The sequence below is a fragment of the Schistocerca nitens genome, chromosome 1 (assembly GCF_023898315.1).
Source record: "Schistocerca nitens isolate TAMUIC-IGC-003100 chromosome 1, iqSchNite1.1, whole genome shotgun sequence".
In the NCBI taxonomy this organism is placed as follows: Eukaryota; Metazoa; Arthropoda; class Insecta; order Orthoptera; family Acrididae; genus Schistocerca; species Schistocerca nitens.
This window is the reverse complement of record NC_064614.1, coordinates 808,091,210-808,111,382: the sequence shown is the minus strand read 5'-3', so window position 1 is coordinate 808,111,382 and position 20,173 is coordinate 808,091,210. Positions and strand designations below refer to the sequence as shown.

At 42.0% G+C, this 20,173-nt stretch overlaps 1 protein-coding gene across 3 annotated transcripts in view; it reads left to right on the top strand.

Moving 5' to 3' along the window:
• The window catches only part of LOC126262572 (obg-like ATPase 1), a 307,783-nt gene that overhangs the window by 122,394 nt on the left and 165,216 nt on the right, over positions 1 to 20,173 (top strand). For all 3 annotated transcript variants that reach the window (XM_049959310.1, XM_049959288.1, XM_049959300.1), the window contains one exon: positions 13,418 to 13,545. In XM_049959310.1, the coding sequence (XP_049815267.1) occupies positions 13,418 to 13,545 (128 nt within the window). The remainder of the gene's footprint in view (positions 1 to 13,417; positions 13,546 to 20,173) is intronic.

The following is a 20,173-nucleotide window of genomic DNA, read 5'->3' as shown; positions in this document are numbered from 1 at the left end:
ACGCAACGATGACACTTTCCCGTACACGGCAGCTTGAAGTTCCAGATTGCTTCTCACCCTATCCGTCAGATTATTTATGCATATAGAGAATAGGAGCTGTCCTAAAACACTTTTCTGGAGCATCTTCGATGATACGTTTGTATCCATGAACACTCGCCATCAAGAAAAAAACCTATTCCGTATGCTCGGACCTTTATTAAAAATCTGCTGTTGGCCACTGTGTAAAACCTTCTTCGGAAATCTATGAAAGTGGAATCTGCCTGTTGCCCGTAATCTGTGATTTGCAGAATGTCGTGGGAGAAAGAGACGAGCTGAATTACGCGCGAGTAATGTTTTCTGAATTACTGTTAATTTATGTCTGTCTCAAAAAAATTTATTATATTTCAACGTAAAGTGTGCTCATGGATTCTTCAGCAAACGACTTCAAGGTTGTTGGTCTACAGTTTTGCGCGTCCATTCTTTTACCCTTGTTAAACGTAGGAGTCACCTTCAGTTTATTTTTATTTTTTATTTATTTATTTATTATTATTTTTTTCCCCCTCCACACGCTTGGAACTTTGCGCTGGTCGAGAGATTCGTGATAAATGTAAGCTAAGTAAGGACTCGATGCCGAAGAATACTATGTAAAACGAATTGGTATTCCATCCGGAGCTGGCAAGATATTTGTATGCCCCCCACCCCTTATGCGAGTCTGCGCGACTGTCAGGCGATGGTGTGTCAGTACGATCCTCCTGCGTGAATGAATTGAACGTAAGAAGTAAAATTTGAGCTTTCACTTTGCTGTCCTCTACTGCCGCACCAGACTCGTCGACGAGTGAGTGGAAACAGGCCATCGACCCACTTCGCGATTTTATGCAGGACGAGAATTTTTTCGCGTTCTCTGCAAGATCTGTCACTAATAATATACATTCATGCAGAGCGTTAACTGGTGATAATCATTAATATGAGTAAATGCTTTGTTTTATTTCCTTGTTACTTCTGTGTTCTGTTCCATTTAACTGCGGAGAAAGTTTCCGCTGAGTAAAAAACGACTATTTACTTATTTCTGGTTTGATTGTTGTGGTCAGGGGGAGGGGGAGCAGGTCAGGTTCTGATGTGTGCAATATGGCTGGTGACGGCCTTCGTTTCGATTTTTGACCCTAGTTTCTTCTTCGGTAGAAGGCTAAACCGCAGTGCGGCAAATTGTGCTGCATTACCATGCATGGTGTGTGCTACCGCTTCGGTCGTCCATCAAGGATTGTGTGGACCTGAGTAAAGTGAAAGTTCCACATTTGCTGCTTTACTTTCCTCCTAAAATGAGCACAAATGTAACATACACAATTGTATTAGTGACTGTGCATTTGTTATGTAGTGTTTCTTCTTGGATTGACTTAATACTGTTGTTATAACTAAAATACCAACAATAGCGCAGGCTCTTACATATAGATTTCTTTCCTCAATTTTTATCCGGATTTTTCCTTTGTGTCTGTTTTTACTTTCGTAAGATTTTTGTGCTTCGGTTGCCATATATGTTTCAGCTGGTCGTTTCATGCATTATCAGTAGCTTTGTCAAGATCAGGACGTAGTTGAGAACGTCTCCAAATACAAGCAGGTAGAATTCGTGAAAATCTTCAGAGGAACATTTTAGTCTGCTCCCATTGATCCTCTGTGCTTACAAGCGTGTGTAATGTAATAACAGGATTCACTCCGAATTTTGCATCATTTCGTGAATAATGTTTTAGCGGTAGCGTACAGAAACTTACTGTAATCTCTAACTAATTGGTGTGTAGAGCAAACATTACCAAAAACGATAGTCGTAACAGTATAGGAGAATGTTAAGCTACATTGTGGTGCTGAGTGAGCCGACTAATAACTGACGAAAGAAACTTCGCGGATATTCATCGTTTCTGTCGACTCAAACCAAGTAAAACGTATGTTGTAAATAACATTATGAAAAGGATACTTGCTACTCACCATATAGCGGAGATGCTGACTCGCACATAGGCACAACAAAAATGACTGTCACAAAATAAGTGTGTGTGTGTGTGTGTGTGTGTGTGTGTGTGTGTGTGTGTGTGTGTGTGTGTGCGCGCGCGCGCGGAGGGGGGTGGGTCTATTTTTGACATAGGCCTTATTGTGTGATAGTCTTCTTGTGCCTATCTGCGACTCAGCATCTCCGCTATATGGTGAGTTGAAACTATCCTTTCCGTAATATTGTTACATTCCATCCTGGCTTTTCCACTGTTTTATTGTATGTTGTCAGTAAATTAACATAAAATTCAAATGCCCAAGACAGTGACTTGCTACAGATTTCTGCTCAAAAGATAGCAATAATATAGGCAATTACTATCGTCTTCGGAGCTTCATAGCTGCTTCCAGTTCTACAGCTCTCATTTGCTGATAAAAGAACATATATTGACGAAGCTGTGGACGTTTCAGACAATGTATTGAGAAACGCGAACTCATCATGCGTATTATGCTGCATAATACAGGATGACAATAAAACAGACGCAAAAAATGTTTGCGACGTTTCGTAATAGCATATATAAGAGCAATGTAACTCGATAATCTGCACAAAGACAGCTAGAAATGGAGGAAAAGGCAAAATTTCTTACAGTCGCTCCCAGTCCGATCCCGAGTACCAGAAACCAATGCTAGTCCACAGGAAAATACGAAAAATCGCATGTCGGTTAGCGGTGCATGTGGGAGTTGGATGTACGTCGTGTCAGACTGTTATCAGAAGGATCTCCATGTTTATCCTCAAAAAAAAAAAATATATTTGTTGTGCTTGAACTAAATTTTTCATTCCAACCCACACGTTTCATTTTTTCCGGTCTTTTCAGGACAAAGGGGTTTACGGACATTTGGATCCTCAGTTTTTCATTTCTTGAACTTGGGTTTGGTTCAGCTTGCCCTGGTGTGTTAACTTGCAGTACACTTGCTATTATGCTTCGGAACATCACCACCAACAAAATAAAAAGGTTGACTGGTGTTTGGTGTGCATTTTACAGGTTAGTTTTATTTTGACCACCCTATACAGGTGTGGCACGTTTTGCCAGATGGATTTGCGTTTTAAGAATTAAAGTATGTGTAAACTGACCTACGTGAGTCGGTAACTTTTATCATAGGAGCGACAAACTGAAAAGTAAACTCGGACTGCTGCTCAAAAGCACTGTTTCCTTTCGAGTTTCATTTGTTATGCTTTATATGGTGTTTAGTCGTTTCTGTTCATGCAACAAGAAACGAAAAGTTATTGTCTGCTAATTTTTGTTAATTTTTTTTTTTTCGTGTCTCGCTATATTGGTAAGAGTGAATCATTGTAACGAGACATTCGGAGATTCTTTCATCTTCCAGGATGTGAATCGTTGAAACAATTCAGTCACTAACGAATTGTCTTGAAAATGTATGTGTGTTACGTCGTGCAGTAAAAATCGCAACTGAATAAAACAAATTATGTTTTCGAAAAAGGGTTGAACAGCACATCTACTATGCATATTTCGTAGGTAGAATCCAAGAAAAGCGACAGAATAGTCTTGTGTCAAATTATTTTTACACGAAACGCACTTGCTTACTGACAAGCCAAAATGCAAATGCATTACAGGAGAAGTTTCGAATCGGTACACATATGAATCCACTTTATGACCAAGTTCAGGATCCAAGATATTTCTTTCTTCCTCAAAAGCGAAATATACCTGAACCATTTGTAGGCATCGTTTTGAGGCACGGAAAGAGACTGTTTCTGTCTACGAAGCATGTTTGGATAAACATCCGCATATCATTGGAACTGGACTGCTTGGTTTACAATGATGCACTGTTGTATGCATTTTGAAGAAATGTGCTTTGATAAGATGTAAAACTCAGATAAACATTAATTCGCATTACTTTTACAAATGTCAAAACCGACTATGTAAATCGAATAATGCGTTAATCAAAATATCCACGGGTGTACTGCCGGTCTACAGTGTCCAACGGGCACTTTAGACCGGCAGTACACCCGTGGATATTTTGATTATCAAATACGCCGGGAGAAACTCAAGAATCATTAATAAAACTTTGTTTGTGTCGAGTTGTTTTTCAGGAGAGTTATTATAAGTAGTGGGGGTTCATACGTATTTATGCTCAGAAAGCAAAGCATGGAAGAACTGCGAAACGGTCAGTTTTATTTTAGGTCGACACAGTCGTGAAAATAATTTCCGATAAACTGTATGTGCTGCATGTTCATTGGTGCTGTGTGTCTATTACAGAAAATGTGTACGCGAGAAGTGATGTATCGGACACACGTCACGTATTTCGTGCCTCGGGGGAGCCAGACCCAAGAGTCAGATATGAAAAAGCCATAACCATATTATCGCAAGTATAATGCCCCATTAACTTATCGTACTGCGTCATATGAGCATCGGCGTTAAACTACAGTGGTGCTGTTTCCCTAATAGTATGGAAGTTCCCGCGGTTGGGCTCGGCGTACAGTTCCAGAAACATTAAATGCTATCGCTTTACCTGCTGTCGTAGTGCGCGGCACGGGGTCAATTTTAAAAAGCATCATTACTGCTATCAGAGCAAATCTCTTTTTGTCTGTTCAGTACGGTAATACCTCTTTAACCAGTGCTCACTTTAGGTGCTCTGCGCAATAGACGTATGCTTCTGCACCATTACGTATTATACCACAGCAAAATTGGTCCGCTGATTGCATCAGACCAAGGGAGAGGTGAACTATGTTTCTGCGCTTTATATGTACCCAGTCCTATCCCCAATTTTTTTAGTGTAACCGTTTTCGACCCGCTCGAAACATCCAGTTTATAGTTTATCATACGTAACACATTGATAGTTTTTCCTCGAGAAGTAGCTGAAAAAGTGAGGCCAGCAGCTATTTCTTTAAGAGCGAAGTAACTACCGTACAAGTCTCTACTACGACGTACGAAAGAGGGATTCTGTGACACTGCTGTATGTCTGCTTTTCGTTTGTTCAAGCGGTTGATGATTTCTTGTTGGTAAAACTCGTCAACAGCGCGTCTAGTTATAATCAAGTAGTATCTGACGCATCGAACAGCTGCACTGTATAGCAGATGGTGCGTGGCAGTATTGACACATACTATCGTCAATATGTCAATCCATCACGGGAGACAGAACTGATAAATCCCGTTTTCACTATAGGTAAGCAACAATACGGAAGTAGTCATTAGTTGAGTCCCAAATAAACTCTGAACGAACATACGAGCGACCGACTAGATCTCATGCTGTTTGGAGTATATAAACTGACCAGTAATTATGCAGGCGAATAATGATCTGCGAGCTTATTAAACAATTACACACCACGACAATTTTTAGACCGCCTACAGTTTACAATAATAAGACGTGAAGAAAGGTAATGCTGCCCTTACCCAGATGGTTGCTTTGAATTATTCAGTGCTTTTCCACGCTTTGTCCCGTTAGAGTTGGTATGCCGGTGCCCTCCTCTTATCCTTGAACTGACTTAACCAGCCAGGTATGGGGGACGTACAGTTTAACCTTAAATGTCTGTACACACAGATCGCCCATTTATTAATTCCATTCGGAGGTTCAAACGATAAATGCGTAAATTGATTGAGATCTAGCGAACTAAACATCATGAACCTGCCTATTTATTAGACACCGTAGGAATGCGCCAGTGCATTCGAACAGCGTGACTGAAGTAGGCAGGACTCGTTATCATGTATAATCCGTATGTTTCCTGTTATTACCTTCGGCACGTGTTTAGAAAGTTTGAAAGTATTCGTCGATAGTTTGACTTACGTCGATATCATATGAAGAGCTCCTTCACTAACAAAGTTTTCCGAAATGTTTTCGACGCTCATTGCGAAAGTGCAGTTGTCAGTAATCAGCTTAAATACAACTGCCGTGGGTCGTCGTGTTCGTGCTAGTGACTATCCTATGGCCATAGACTTCGCTTCTGATGGGATCCACTACTTTTGACTGGACGATTATTTTATTTTACTGTGTTAGCAAAATTATTACAAAGAATAATTAATTTATAATGTCAGTAGCGGTAATCCGTCTTGCACTGTAATGATATGACGTTTACGATCTGATGGTAAAGTTGTTACTGAATGGAAACCACAGCCGTTTGTTGAACAATGTGTGCACCATGAAATTTCGCACATGCCGTACCCATCGGTTTCAGGCGTAATCTAATATCCAAAATTAAATACAGGAGAATAATTAGCATTGCTTTGTTTCGTAACGCCGAAACTATTAAATTATAGCCGGCAAGAGTGGCCGAGCGGTTCTAGGTGCTACAGTCTGGAACCGCGCGACCGCTACGGTCGCAGGTTCGAATCCTGCCTCGGGCATGGATGTGTGTGATGTCCTTAGATTAGTTAGGTTTAAGTAGTTCTAAGTTCTAGGGGACTGATGACCTCAGGAGCTAAGTCCCATAGAGCTCAGAGCCATTTTTTTTTTAAATTAAATTATGCCGCTTTGTAAGGGATGTTAGTATTCGCACTAGTATCTCTGGCGGAAAATAGAAAAATAGAAGGGATCAATTCACATACATGCCCAAGATCTGAAGTGGAGGGGGGCCGGGGGGGGGGAAGCCAAGTGGTGTTGGATGGGGGTAGGGGGGAGTAAACCCGTATTAGTTTTACGCTGAATGGCGAGGTGCTTTGACGAGGTAGGCTCTGAGCGTTCGGTTTGTGGAGATATATATATACATTTTTTCCTACAGGTGGACAGGACGGATAGGGGGGGGGGGGGGAAGGTCAGCTGGCATCCTCTGAAGACTGTGTTTCCTGATCGCTGTTTGCCGTAAGAAAAAAATGGTTCTGAGCACTATGCGACTTAACTTCTGAGGTCATCAGTCGCCTAGAACTTAGAACTAATTAAACCTAACTAACCTAAGGACATCACACACATCCATGCCCGAGGTAGGATTCGAACCTGCGACCGTAGCGGTCGCTCGGTTCCAGACTGTAGCGCCTCGAACCGCACGGACACTCCGGCCGGCTTGCCGTAAGAGCAAAGCGTTTTGAATTTCCAAAGACAGAGCACAGTTGCCACTGAGGCTGGCGGTAGTCACTTGCGGTCCTGTTTTGTGAGTGTGGTTTCTTATCGAGTGATTAAGTTCTGTGTAAGACATTAAAGCGATTGTCCCGGCTAAAAAATATTCTACTTGTCAAACGTAGGGCAAGTGCGAAGGTGCCTGAGAACTCGTGAACAGGATTTATCCTGAAGTATTCTTACCTCTTTGTTGGGGATATCAAAATTCGTATCACGGCTTTTACAGCTGGTGGGAGGAATGTCGGCTCTCATTTGGTTTGCTGCGGAAGTGCGTCCTCAACCTGCGGATTGGTCTACGGCAGACAGCTGCAGCCCTTGGCAAAGGGAGCGGGAAAGCTGCTGTTCGTGCAGAAAGTAATCGCAGTTGGTTGGGGAAGCCGGGGCGGCGGTCGTTTCGGGAGCTCCCGGAAAGTGCCGTGTGTGTGTGTGTGTGTGTGTGTGTGTGTGTGTGTCTGGCCACGCCCCTTGCGGCTGTTTCGGCAAGTCAGCAGCGCGGTGGCTGCTGCCCGCCCGATATTTAGCACCCCTCTGGGGCGCTGCGAGAGGCTAACCACGGCGTCTCTCTCTCTCTCTCTCTCTCTCTCTCTCACTCACTCACACACACACACACACACACACACACACACACACACACACACTTCTCTCTGCTCAGTTACAAACCGTGTACTGCCCACACAGTGGTAGCAAATTCGTGTGTAAGTTTCTGTACTAGAACAGGCCAAAAAGGATTTTTGAAGAAACTTTGCACTCCCATAAGAACCGTATAGCCCGAAAAGGCCAATACATAACCTTTCATTTAATTGTTTGTTGTACAAAGTGCAGTTCGTTATCTCGACTCGACCATCGGTTGCCATCAGTCTCTATTCAAGAAGATACCGAAGATCGCTTCGCGTGTTTCTGAGCTGCAGAGTACCGAGAAATGTAAAAGAAGTCGGTATTTGTGTGTAAGCGTGTAAGTAAAGCAATCATGCCTTGAATTATAAAAACCAATATTAAAGCAGTTTCTTGTGCAACAAAAGATGCACCAATGGTGGCTTCCAAGCCGCTGTAGTAAACGAGTGTACGTCCGATCCGACATTTAAAGCAGGACTTTTTTTGTCCATTCACCACTTCAGACAGTACTCGCTATCTGGATAGTTTATGTTCGTTACCCAGAGGTAGTCCATCACGTTATGTTATAGTCAGTGAAACAGATCCTGGTAATACATTTATTGAAACCGAGGGAAAAAAACGGATTGTTGCCTCGGTGTGTGTTGGTTTGAAATCATGGTAACGTCTGCGACGAAAAACGAAAGATACTTTGAAGTACAGAGCTGGTGATTATTCTGGAATTGAAGTTGATCCTAAAGTTAGTATAATATCTGAGAGAGAAAGAGTAATTTAAAATAAAAAGTGCGAAATAGTGGAGTTGCCAGCTGATCTCTCTAACAGTCAGAAATGGTTGTGAGTCATATAACGTACGTTATCTAATAAAGAGTAATTTTTGGAGAAAAGTAATTTAAACGGTAAGTACTTTACGATTGTGTTGTGACTTTCTAGATTGTCATTGTGATAAGTATAATTTACTAAAGACTCATTTATAGCAGTTTTAGAAAATATAGAGTGCGTTTTGCAAGATTCATTACCAAGGCTTTCTGGAAGTGAACTCAGCGATTCATCAAATCTCATTTAGGAATAAAAGGCAGATGAAGCTAGTTTTCCTGAAGCATTTTCTCGTTATCGTCTATGAGGCATTAGAACATCAGATCACCGCGAATTCCTCGTACGATAACCTTGTTGGGTTTTTATTTTCTCAGTAACACATGAAGTGAAGCATTCCGGATGAAACATTCGCGGAATTAACATTTGACGGTGCGTTAGTCATTAGCGACGGAAAGATAACTTTCATCCATTCACAGAGATTCATTAAATATTTAAATGGAGTATCAGTCAACTGTTGGCGCTTAATGAAGGTGGCAGAACTTGAATAATATAAAAGCAATATCAACATGCTTTAAATATTAGGTTCGCCACATTTTACGACAGCTGTCTTAGTTTCGTAAGCTCTTAGAGTACGTCCTTACTGTTAGTATTCCGCCAGAAATTGAAGACTTGGGGCACTTTAGTGTCGCCTTATTTTCTTTTGGGACCATTTGACGATTGAGGCCCCTTAGATTTACCTCAATAGCTTAGTAGCTATTGTATAGAGTTAATTCGCGGACGGCAGACTATAGGAATCGAAACTGTGTTAGCGTCCTAAACCAGACAGCACATTGAAACTCCCTGGCAGATTAAAACTGTGTACCGGACAGAGACTCGAACTCGGGACCTTTGCCTTTCGCGTGCAGGTGCTCTACCAACTGAGCTACCCAAGCACGACTCACGACCCGTCCTCACAGCCTTAATTCCGCCAGTACCTCGTCTCCTGTCTTCCAAACTCCGCTGCAGAGAGAAAATCTTATTCAGACAGCACATTGATTGGGAGGAACAAATAATCAAAGAGAGTACTAAGAGCAAGGTCTGTAACAGTGTTCGGTGAACAGCCGTCGATCGTCGTGTCAGAACTTGCTTATTTTCGCGTGGAGTGCGTGCCATTGAGTACGAATGCAGAAACGGCCCCTCATCGAACACAATCGATTAGTGCAAGAACTGAAATCGAATCTGTCAGTGCTCCTTTCTTAATAATTTTCTACCAAAGGTCTGTTAAACACTAGAAATCCACAAACATGTCTCCTTGCTTGTTACATACAAGCTGCCTCACTCCGAAAATAAAAAGTTTATTGTGTGCTGTATATGATAACATACACATAACCACAGCAGAAGGGTGCTAACAGCTGTACTGTCTTAAATCCTAACCTTAACAACTACAACCTGCCGTTGATACAGCTCCTGCAAAAGAATATTAAATCGAAAAAATCCTCAAGAGGCTTCCATTTCGAGCAGCTTTACATGTATATTTTATGGAATATACGAGTGCGATGGTTTTAAATGGATCATGTAGCATGTTATAAGAAGAACATTTACTATGCAGTCCTCCTTCCTGGTCGATAACAATGGGAAGCGGAGTAAGTACGTCATGAATATTTCCATACTTCACAGCACCGTCACTTAATGCTCATAAAACTATAAGGATATGTTACTTTCTTGAAATGCCCTACTGATCATATTAATTCTTAAATCATTGTTGTTTTCGTGTAGCGATAACGTATTCTTATAGTATTTAGTTGAGAAATATAATCGTAAAATGAAAGATAGAGCACATTCAGAAAGATAGTCCTTCAGTCCCTTTATTTATGACTCTCAATGCGCATTATGTGATAGAACACAATATGTTCTCTGTATATATTTGTACCGGAGTTGCATTAATATGCCAATATAACAACTATTTTGATCAGCTCGAGTTACTAAAGAATAAGAGAATTTTGTTCTTCCAGAAGCATACTGTCCTGGTCCTACAACAACCATTTTATGCTATCTGCAGTATCACTAACAACTCCCGAATGTATTAAATAGTTAATCTGTTCAGTTATAGTAAAAAGCAAAAATGGTACATAACTTCTATTAGTACTGCTACTATGATCCACAACCTTCACCACTGTTCCCTTTATCACGAAACGTCCTGCATATTGATGTCGAACATATTAAAGCCCATCCTGTGAGGCATGGAAATTGTCAAATAAATTGTCAAATATTAAGTAACTCAACCAGTAAAAGTCACAGTTCTCGTGAATCACCCTGGATTAACTTGAACATCAGGTTTTTCGTCGTCGTATCCTGGTAGTTCAGGGATGCCCAACTGGAATTTTTAATTGTTGTCAGGCAGGATCATTGAAGCTTCCAGTGTTGATAATAGTTACCTGGGGAGGAGATGTAGCATATATCATCAGAAACTTAAATTGTATACATTTTTGTCACTCTCCCTCCATTTCAGTTTGCTGTGATCTACTGGCCCTGTTCACGAACTTGTGTGTACCTCAGGTAAACAGCCGATTCCTTATATATAAAGAGATCATCAGTAGCTTAATATCAGGAAAATGAACTAAGTGTTGTTTGACCATCACCATTGTGAATAACTTTTTTTTAAAGGGATCGTTTTCCCCTGACACCCCGTCGTCCAATAAGAGAAGTGTGTGTGTGTGTGTGTGTGTGTGTGTGTGTGTGTGTGTGTGAGTGTGAGTGTGTGTGTGTGTGTGTGTGTGTGTGTGTGTGGAAAGATTAGTTCCATCCATCAGAAATTAAGCGTTTTATAACATCAGCTAACAGCTAATTACGCAAATTGACAGCATCTAGGGCCTAGCCATATTTTCATTGTCGAAGTGCATCAGGAAACCAATTGGCACATTTCGCGACGTAGGTGGGTCTATGGAACATGGAAGTAACTGCGTTAGTGGAAAGGAGGGACTGTTTACCATAACAAGAGAAGAAAGGAAGATGTATCAGCGTCTCTTGGTGAGTCTGTCGATACTTTCTCAAAGTCTAACTTCGATCTAATATGTTGATTGAAAGTTCAACATCATAATAAGCAGATAACTACATATTTTGTTTGCAAGGTCAATTTCAGTGAATACGTTATCGTTAGAAGTACGAGAGTCGTGAGGTAACAACTACAATGTTAGGTTACACACTTTGTTTGCTAGTTACTCGTTTTTCGATTATATATGCACACAGTTGCAAACAGTAATAATCCAGGAACTTCCAAGTGCCGGACCGGGGCTCGAATCCGAAACCTTTCCGTCTGCAGCTAACACTCTTACCGACTGATGTATAGCGGTACAACTCGCCCCTCCCTCACAGATCTACTTCTGCTAATACCTCTGCCCTACTAACCAAGAGAGTAGCCCGTAATAAGGTTGTGTGTTCGAGATCCAGTCCCCCACACAGTTTTAATTTGCCAGATAGATTTAAAACAGCGCACACTCCTCATCAGAGTGAAAGACTAATTCCGGAGTAATAATTCTACGGGTGTCACTTGTTGTTGTTGTTGTTGTTGTTGTTGTTGTTGCTCTCGTTGGTGATGATGATACTAAATGATATCCCATGTCTTTCAGGTATGGCGTGGAAGTATTGCATCGGTACCTTTGAGGCTTCTTGTTAGCTTTATTTCGTAGTTGGATCATGGGTCAGTAGGCGGAGCTAAATTTTTAATACCGGATGTTCAGACAAACTGTTCAAATGAATTAGGGAACATGGCTTTGGGCTCCTGCCATACTCCTTTGAACAATAATAATTGATCTGGTATGTTGTCTGAGTAAAGGATTATCTTTCAAAAATTAAGTACTCAATCCTCGGTGCTTTTCATTGGACTGCGAGCGCTTCAATAATGTGTATGCCGTCCGTGAGCATTTATCACCGTCTGACACATACATGACATTTATCGTTCCAGTACTTCAATGTCTAGACTTTGCACGATATCCTGGTGTTGCCCGCCGTACGGCCCCTGTCATTACCGTGCATGAGAAAGATTTCAGGGCCATCACCGTATGCAGCAACCTGCACGTGGTCCAGCAGGATCTGTTGGATATACTGCCAGGCGGGAAGGCTACCATGGACAACAAGATCGGTACGACGGTCGACACTGATGCCGCCCCACATCATCACAGAAGCTTACAACAAGTGACAGGTACCGCTCACCACGGAGCCTCCACACACAGACATGGACATCACCTTGCGTTAGAGGAAATCTGAACTCGTCTCTGAATAACACGTTTCGCCAGTGACGAAGTTAAGTTGCCTGTTAACACGGGAACGGCAGAACTGAAGGCGAACTGCGAGAGATTGTCGCGTCAAGCGGGGTACTCCAGCAGGACGTCGGGTCCGAAAGATCCTTTCTCGTAAACCCTTACAGTCTCATCGGATACAGCGTCTCCAGTGGCCCTTCTGAGATTATCTTGCAATGCTGTCGATTTAGCCGCACGACGCCGCAACGCAGAGATGGCCGGGTACTGATCTTCAAGTGTGTTGGGGACATTGTGCAACTCGCCTTGTGTACTAACCTGTCTCTTTGAAGCGTGTACACAATCTGTGGATACCAGATAGAGAGACTTTGGCATTTGCAGCGATGCGACGGAAAGTCCACCCTTCTCGGTTGAAGCAGGTTGCCCTTGGAAGTTGCACTTTGTTGGTTGACGACAACTTCCAGAAATGACAACTGTCACCTGTGTACCTCGCTAGAGAACGGTGGGAAACCGGTATTCACTTCCTGTCGAGGTTCAGCTGATATTGTAATGTGTAACACAGCCGACAGATGGCGAATGACATTAGTTGTTGCATACATTGGAAGCTAAAATCTCAAGCTGTGCAGTACGACCACAAACCTGTCTTAAAATAGATTTAAGATACGGACGTGTTCCCCTAATTCTTTTGAGTAATGAGTAAAGAAAACCAATTTATGATGGAACACGTTGAATCTGAGTGTGTGTTTCTTGCAGCAAGGTGCCAGCATTCCTGAACGTGGTGGACATCGCGGGTCTCGTGAAGGGCGCCGCAGAGGGTCAAGGGCTGGGCAATGCCTTTCTGTCGCACATCAAAGCCTGCGACGCCATCTTCCACTTAGCTCGTGAGTATTGTCATTACTGGCTCTTTAAAATAACTACGCTTATTTCTTTTCCTATTTAGCGACCTGATACATCTACATCTATACTCAGCAAACTACTGTGAAGTGCATGCTGGAGGGTACTTGCACGGCTTACAGGTGTTCGCGATCCTGCCTATTCTAGTATACTCTGGAGCGCGGGGAGAATGTCTTCTTAAATGCCTTTGTGCCTGTAGTAATCAGTCTGATCTTGTGTTCACTATCTCTACGGAACTGATTCGTTGAGGTCTGAAAAATTTATTTACTTTATACTCTTCCTTGAAATTCTGTAAGCAGGCTTTTCATATTTTGCGTCTTTCGTCAAGAGTCTGCCGCTTCAAGTGTTTCAACATTTTCGTGATAATCACCCGTGAATCAAACAAGTCAATGACGATTCGTGCTGCCCTTCTGTGTATACTTCCAATTTGCCCTGTTAGTCCCATCTGGTGTTTTGTAAGCTGTCTGCTTTACAGACGGGCTGCATTTTCCCAGAATCATGCTAGTGAACCGATTCTGTCTTCTACCTTACTTACGATTATTCTTTTCATAGTTCTGTTTTATATCTCTGCAAATTGTTACGGTGGTCCAATTCTAACGCAAGATTATGTACTGACACATAATGGCAACATACAGCTCCCGAGACTGCTAATTTATATGAATCCTTCATAAAAAAAATTATTATTATTATTATTATTGCTTCTGGTATTATACTGTATTGAATCATGAAAATAAAACGTTAATACCTTAAGTTCTAAGGCTAAATTTACACTTTCATGAATTTTCTTTGCGCTCCACGCAATATTTAGCTGATGTGTGTTAAATGAAGGCGGTGTTTTTCACCTTATTTTGGCCCCTTCTACTTTCCACAACTAGTTTCAGCTTTATTAAGTCATTATACAGTAGAGTGTTTAGCGAGAGAAAGTTGTCATGCTCTCGAAAATGACAGCGTATTCACTTGATGTGCTTTCGTTAGTTTTGATTTAAAAGTTCTTGATTGCTAGACAGATAGTTGGTGCGCAAGCGAGAAAAAGGTGCAGAGCTACAATGCTTAACAAAATTCGTAACTAATTGTTGGTTGAAGAAGTCAAAATACTGCCTAAATGGAAAATACCGCCTTCATTTAATAAACTTAAGGCTGTGAATGTCACCATGAGGATGACAGATATTATGTGCATTGAAACGAGCTCAGTGATACAGAAATTTCTCGTGCCCAACCATTCGCACCCTTTTGTTGTTACTGCAGGAGTGCAACGGCGGTGTTCCTTCACTTTCACGTGAGGCTTTTATCTTCGAAAATGTGTTGTTCACTACTATAGTGAAGTAGAATTAAGCATGGAAGGATGTTAACATGTTCATAAAAATTGAACGTTTTTGTACCCCATGTTTCTCATTAAATCTCCTCAAAATTTTTTTCTAAAATGTATGCAGTAGTATATCCGCTCAAACCATTAATAAAAAAAATCTTTGTTGCGCTGACGCAGCCGCTTTTAAAAACAGAAAACTATGCCTTACGAAAGGGAAAAGGACGTGATCGGTGGAGTAGCCGGCCGAGACACAAGCAGCAACAGGGAAGTAACCGATATTGTGACTTTTACTAGTTCCTTACCAGGAGCGAATTCTATATCATGTCCTTTAATAGTTTAGTTTCTTGGTTTTTTGCGTGTTTATTTAATATCTAATAACCACAGTTCTCGCATTTTCGTTTGCGTCGGAATGTAAACCGAATTTGTGACATATTACAAGTTCCTAACCAGAGGCGAACTATCTAGTTTCAGCTGAGTGCTTCGGTAGTTGGGTTTTTGAATCTCTGCGTGGTTCATGTGTTTTCGTCAGGGGTGCAGTAGAGTTGCATAGCACGTGCCGATAGTCGGTTTATCTGCATAGTTTAGTTTTCCACGATCTTTAGTGTGGACGAGTCCTCCCGGATGCCATGAAGAGCACAGGGTGCAGTCAACTGCAGGTGCTTGCTCAATTCGGTGTCACTATGGATCAGAAGAGATTCTCTCTGGTTTCGAGCGGCTAACAGAAGTGGTAAAGTCTGCCAGTCTCGCTTGCAAGATGAAAGCAGAGCTGATGATTTGCAGCATAGTCGACAGGACAGATTGGGGACCTCTGGTAGAGACCCGAGTGGAGGGTCTGAATCAGAGGCTCAGACGGTTCTGCGACCGTGTAGGCTGCAGATTCCTCGACTTGGGCCAAAGAGTGGATGGATGGGTTTCAGGTTCCGCTAAATAGGTCAGGAGTCTACTATACGCAGGAGGCAGTACACGGGTAGCAGAGGCTATGTGGCGTGGACTGGGCGGTTTTTTAGGTTAGAGGGTCTCGGGAAAATACAAGATGGGCTTCAGTCACAAAGGGTGCAGGCTGAACACAGGAAAAACGTAGACATAGCAACCATTGTTATAACAGTTGTAAGTTGTCGTAGCTGGGTTGGGAAAGTACCAGAGCTCCAAGCCGTAATAGAAAACACTGATGCTCAAATCGTTACAGGCAATGAAAGCTGGTTTAAGCCGTATATAAGCTAAGCCAAATTTTTTGTGAAGAACCGAAAGGTGTTCCGAATGGATAGGCTAAACACGGTTGGCGGAGGCGTGTTTGTTGCTGTTAGAATTAGTTTATCTTGTCACGAAATTGAAGTAGATAGATAGTTCCTGTGAGTCAATATGGGCAGAGGTCATTGTTGGCAAGCGGAATAAAATACTAAATGGCTCCTTTTCCGACCTCCCATTTCAGATGACACAGTTGCTGAAAGGTTCAAAGAAAACTTGAGTTTGATTTCAACCATGTACCCGACTCATACGCTTATAATTGGTGGTGACTTCAATTTACCCTCGAAATGTTGGCGTAAATACATGTGTAATTCCGGAGGTACGCGTAAAACATAGTCTGAAATTGTGCTATACGCATTCTCTGAAAATTATTTCGTGCAGTTAGTTCATGAGCACACGCGAGCAGTAAGCGATTGTGAAAACACACTTGACCTCTTAGCAACAAATAACCCTGAGTTAATAACGAGCATCTAAACGGATACAGGGATTAGTGAACACAGGTTTGTTGTAGCGAGATTGAATAGTATAACCTCCAAATCCTCCAAAAATAAACGAAAAATATACCTATTCAAAAGAGCAGATAAAAATTCACTTGGCGCCTTCCTGAGAGACAATCTCCACTCCTTACAAATGAATAATATAAGTGTAGACCAGATGTAGCTTGAATTCAAAGAAATAGTATAGGAGCAGTTGAGATATTTACACCTAATAAGTTAACAAACGACGGAGCTGACCCTCCTTGGTACACAAAACGGGTCAGAACACAGTTGCAGAAACAACGAAACAAACATGCCATATTTAAAGAGAGCCAAAATCCACAAGATTGACGATCTTTTACAGAAGTTCGGAACTTAGCGTGGACTTCAGTGCGAGATGCTTATAACAGTTTCCACAACGAAACTGTGTCTCGAAACTTGGCAGAAAAACCAAAGAGATTCTGGCATATGTGAAGTACGTTAGTGGCAAGAAACACTCAATGGCTTCTCTGTGCGATAGCAATGGAGGTACTATCGAAGTCAGTGCTGCCAAAGCAGAGCTACGAAACACAGCCTTCCGAAATGCTTTCGCAAAAGAAGACTAAATAATTATTCCATAATTCGAATCAAGAACAGCTACCAACATGAGTAACGTAGAAGTAAATATTCTCGGAGTAGTGAAGCATCTTAAATCACTTAATAAAAGTAAGTCTTCTGGTCCAGCCTGTATACCAGTTAGGTTCCTTTCAGAGTATACTGATACATTAGCTCCATACTTAACTCATATACAACCGTTCGCTTGACGAAAGATCCGTATCCAAAGACTGGAAAGTTGCACAGGTCACACCAATTTTCGCTTGAGCAACAAATTGTGCCTAACGACTGGAAAAAAGCGCAGGTCATTCCCGTTTTTAGGGGAAGACGTAAGACAGATCCACACAATTACAAACCTATATCGTTGACGTTAATCTGTTGTAGAATTAAGGAACATGTTTTATGCTCAAGAGTTATGACTTTTTGAAAAATAAACAGCTCCTCTATAAAAATCAACATGGATTCCGCAAACAGAGATCCTGCGAAACTCAGCTCGCTCTGTTCCTCCATGAGATCACAGCGCAGTCGACGACGGCGCTCAGGCTGATGCCGTGTTCCTTGAGTTCAGTAAAGCATTTGACACCGTGCCGCATTGCCGTTTAATGAAAAAAATACGAGCTTACGGAATATCAGAGCAGACCTGCGATTGGATTCAAAACCTTCTTGTAGATAAAACTCAGCACGTCGCTCTTAACGGAACAAAATCGACAGATGTAAAGGTAATATCCGCCGGAGTACCACAGGGATGTGTGATAGAACCGTTGCTGTTCACAATATATATAAATGATCTAGCAGAAAGCGTCGGATGCCCTTTAAGGCAATTCGCAGATGATGCAGTTGTTTGTACCAAAGGAGCAACGCCAAGAGATAGTAAGAATTTGCGGAACGAAAGGCAGAGAACTGATGAATGGTGCAGACTCTGGCAGTTGATCCTGAACCTAAATAAATGTAGCATATTTCGCATTCATAGGAAAAGAAATCCGCTCTGTACAGCTACACTGTTGATGACAAAAACAGCTGCGTTTCTTCACGGGATCGTTTAGCTGGCGAGAGAGCGTTACGAAGACGCTAAACAAACTCCACTGGCAGACGTTACAAGAGAGACGTTTTGCATCACGGAGAGATTTACTATTGAAATTTGGGGACAGCACTTTTCAGGAGTCGGACAACATGTTACTTCCTCCCACATACATCTCGCGTATTGACCACGAGGAGAAAATTCGAGGAATTAGAGCCAATACAGAGGCTTACCGACAATCATTCTTCCCAGGCCCTATTCGCGAGTGGAACAGGGTTGGAGGGATCAGATAGTGGTACCGAAAGTACCCTCCGCCACACACCATTAGGTGACATGCGGAGTATGATGTAGTTATAAATGTAGGAGTAATGCACTTAATTACAGGCCCATATCGTCAACGTCGATATGCAGCAGCATTTTGGGACATATATTGTGTTCGAGCATTATGAATTACCTCGGAAAAAAAACGGTCTATTGACACACAGTCAAAATGGGTTTAGAAAATATCGATTTTGCGAAACACAACTAGCTCTTTATTCGCATGAATTGTTGAGTGCTATTGACAAGGGATTTCAGATCGATTCCGTATTTCTGGATTTCCGGAAGGCTTTTGGCACAGTACCACTTGTGGAATATCGTCTTAGTTATGTGACTGGATTTGTGATTTCCTGTCAGAGAATTGACGGAAAGTCATCGAGTAAAACAGAAGTGATTTCTGGCGTTCCCCAAGGTAGTGTTATAGGCCCTTGCTGTTCCTTATCTATATAAATGGTTTGGGGGACAATCTGAGCAGCTGTCTTAAGTTGTTTTTGCAGATGACGCTGTCGTTTATCGACTAATAAAGTCATCATAAGATCAAAACAAATTGCAAAACGGTTTAGAAAAGATATCTGAGTGGTGCGAAAATTGGCAGTCGACACTAAATAACGAAAAGCGAGAGGTCATCCCCATGAGTGCTAAAAGGAATTCGTTAAACTTCGATTACACGATAAATCAGTCAAATCTAAAGGCCGTAAACTCAACTAAATACTAGGAATTACAATTACGAACAACTTAAATTGAAAGGAACATAGAGAAAATGTTGTAGGGAAATAGAAAATGTTGCGGGGAAGGCTAATCAAAGACTGCGTTTTATTAGCGGGACAATTAGTAAATGTAACAGATCTACTGCCTACACCAAGCTTGTCCGTTATGTTTTAGAATTCTGCTGCGCGGTGTGGGATCCTTACAAGATGGGAATGACGGAGTGCATCGAAAAAGTTCAAAGAAGGGCAGCACGATGTGTATTGTCACGAAAAATGGGCGAGTGTCCCAGAAATGGTACAGGATTTGGGCTGGACATCATTAAAAGAGAGGCGTTTCTCATTGCGACGTAATCTTCTCACGAAATTCCAATCACCAACTTTCACCTCCGAATGCGAAAATATTTTGTTGGTACCGATCTACCCGACCTACATAGAGAGAAACGAACACCACGATGAAATAAGGGAAATCACAGCTCTTATGGAAAGATATATTTGTTCGTTCTTTCCGCGCGCTATACGAGATTGGAATAACAAAAGGGTTCAAATGGCTCTGAACACTATGGGACTTAACATCTGAGGTCATCAGTCCCCTAGCACTTAGAACTACTTAAACCTAACTAACCTAAGGACATCACACACATCCATGCCCGAGGCAGGATTCGAACCTGCGACCGTAGCGGTCGCGCGGTTCCAGACGGTAGCGCCTACAACCACTCGGCCACCCCGGCCGGCAGACATATATCATTTGATATTAAGCGCTGTGACGTTGCTGGACTGGGAGGCGGGCGTGTTAGAATACACAGAAAAATGATCTGCTCCCTACTGTCGCATCGAATTTGTTCGCGTCTGCAGATAGGAAACCTGACGAAAAGTTTTTCAAAGTGAAGTGCTGTTGCACCTTCCCCGGCAATTCGTTTCAGCGACTGTAAAAATACTGACCACACTTAGCAC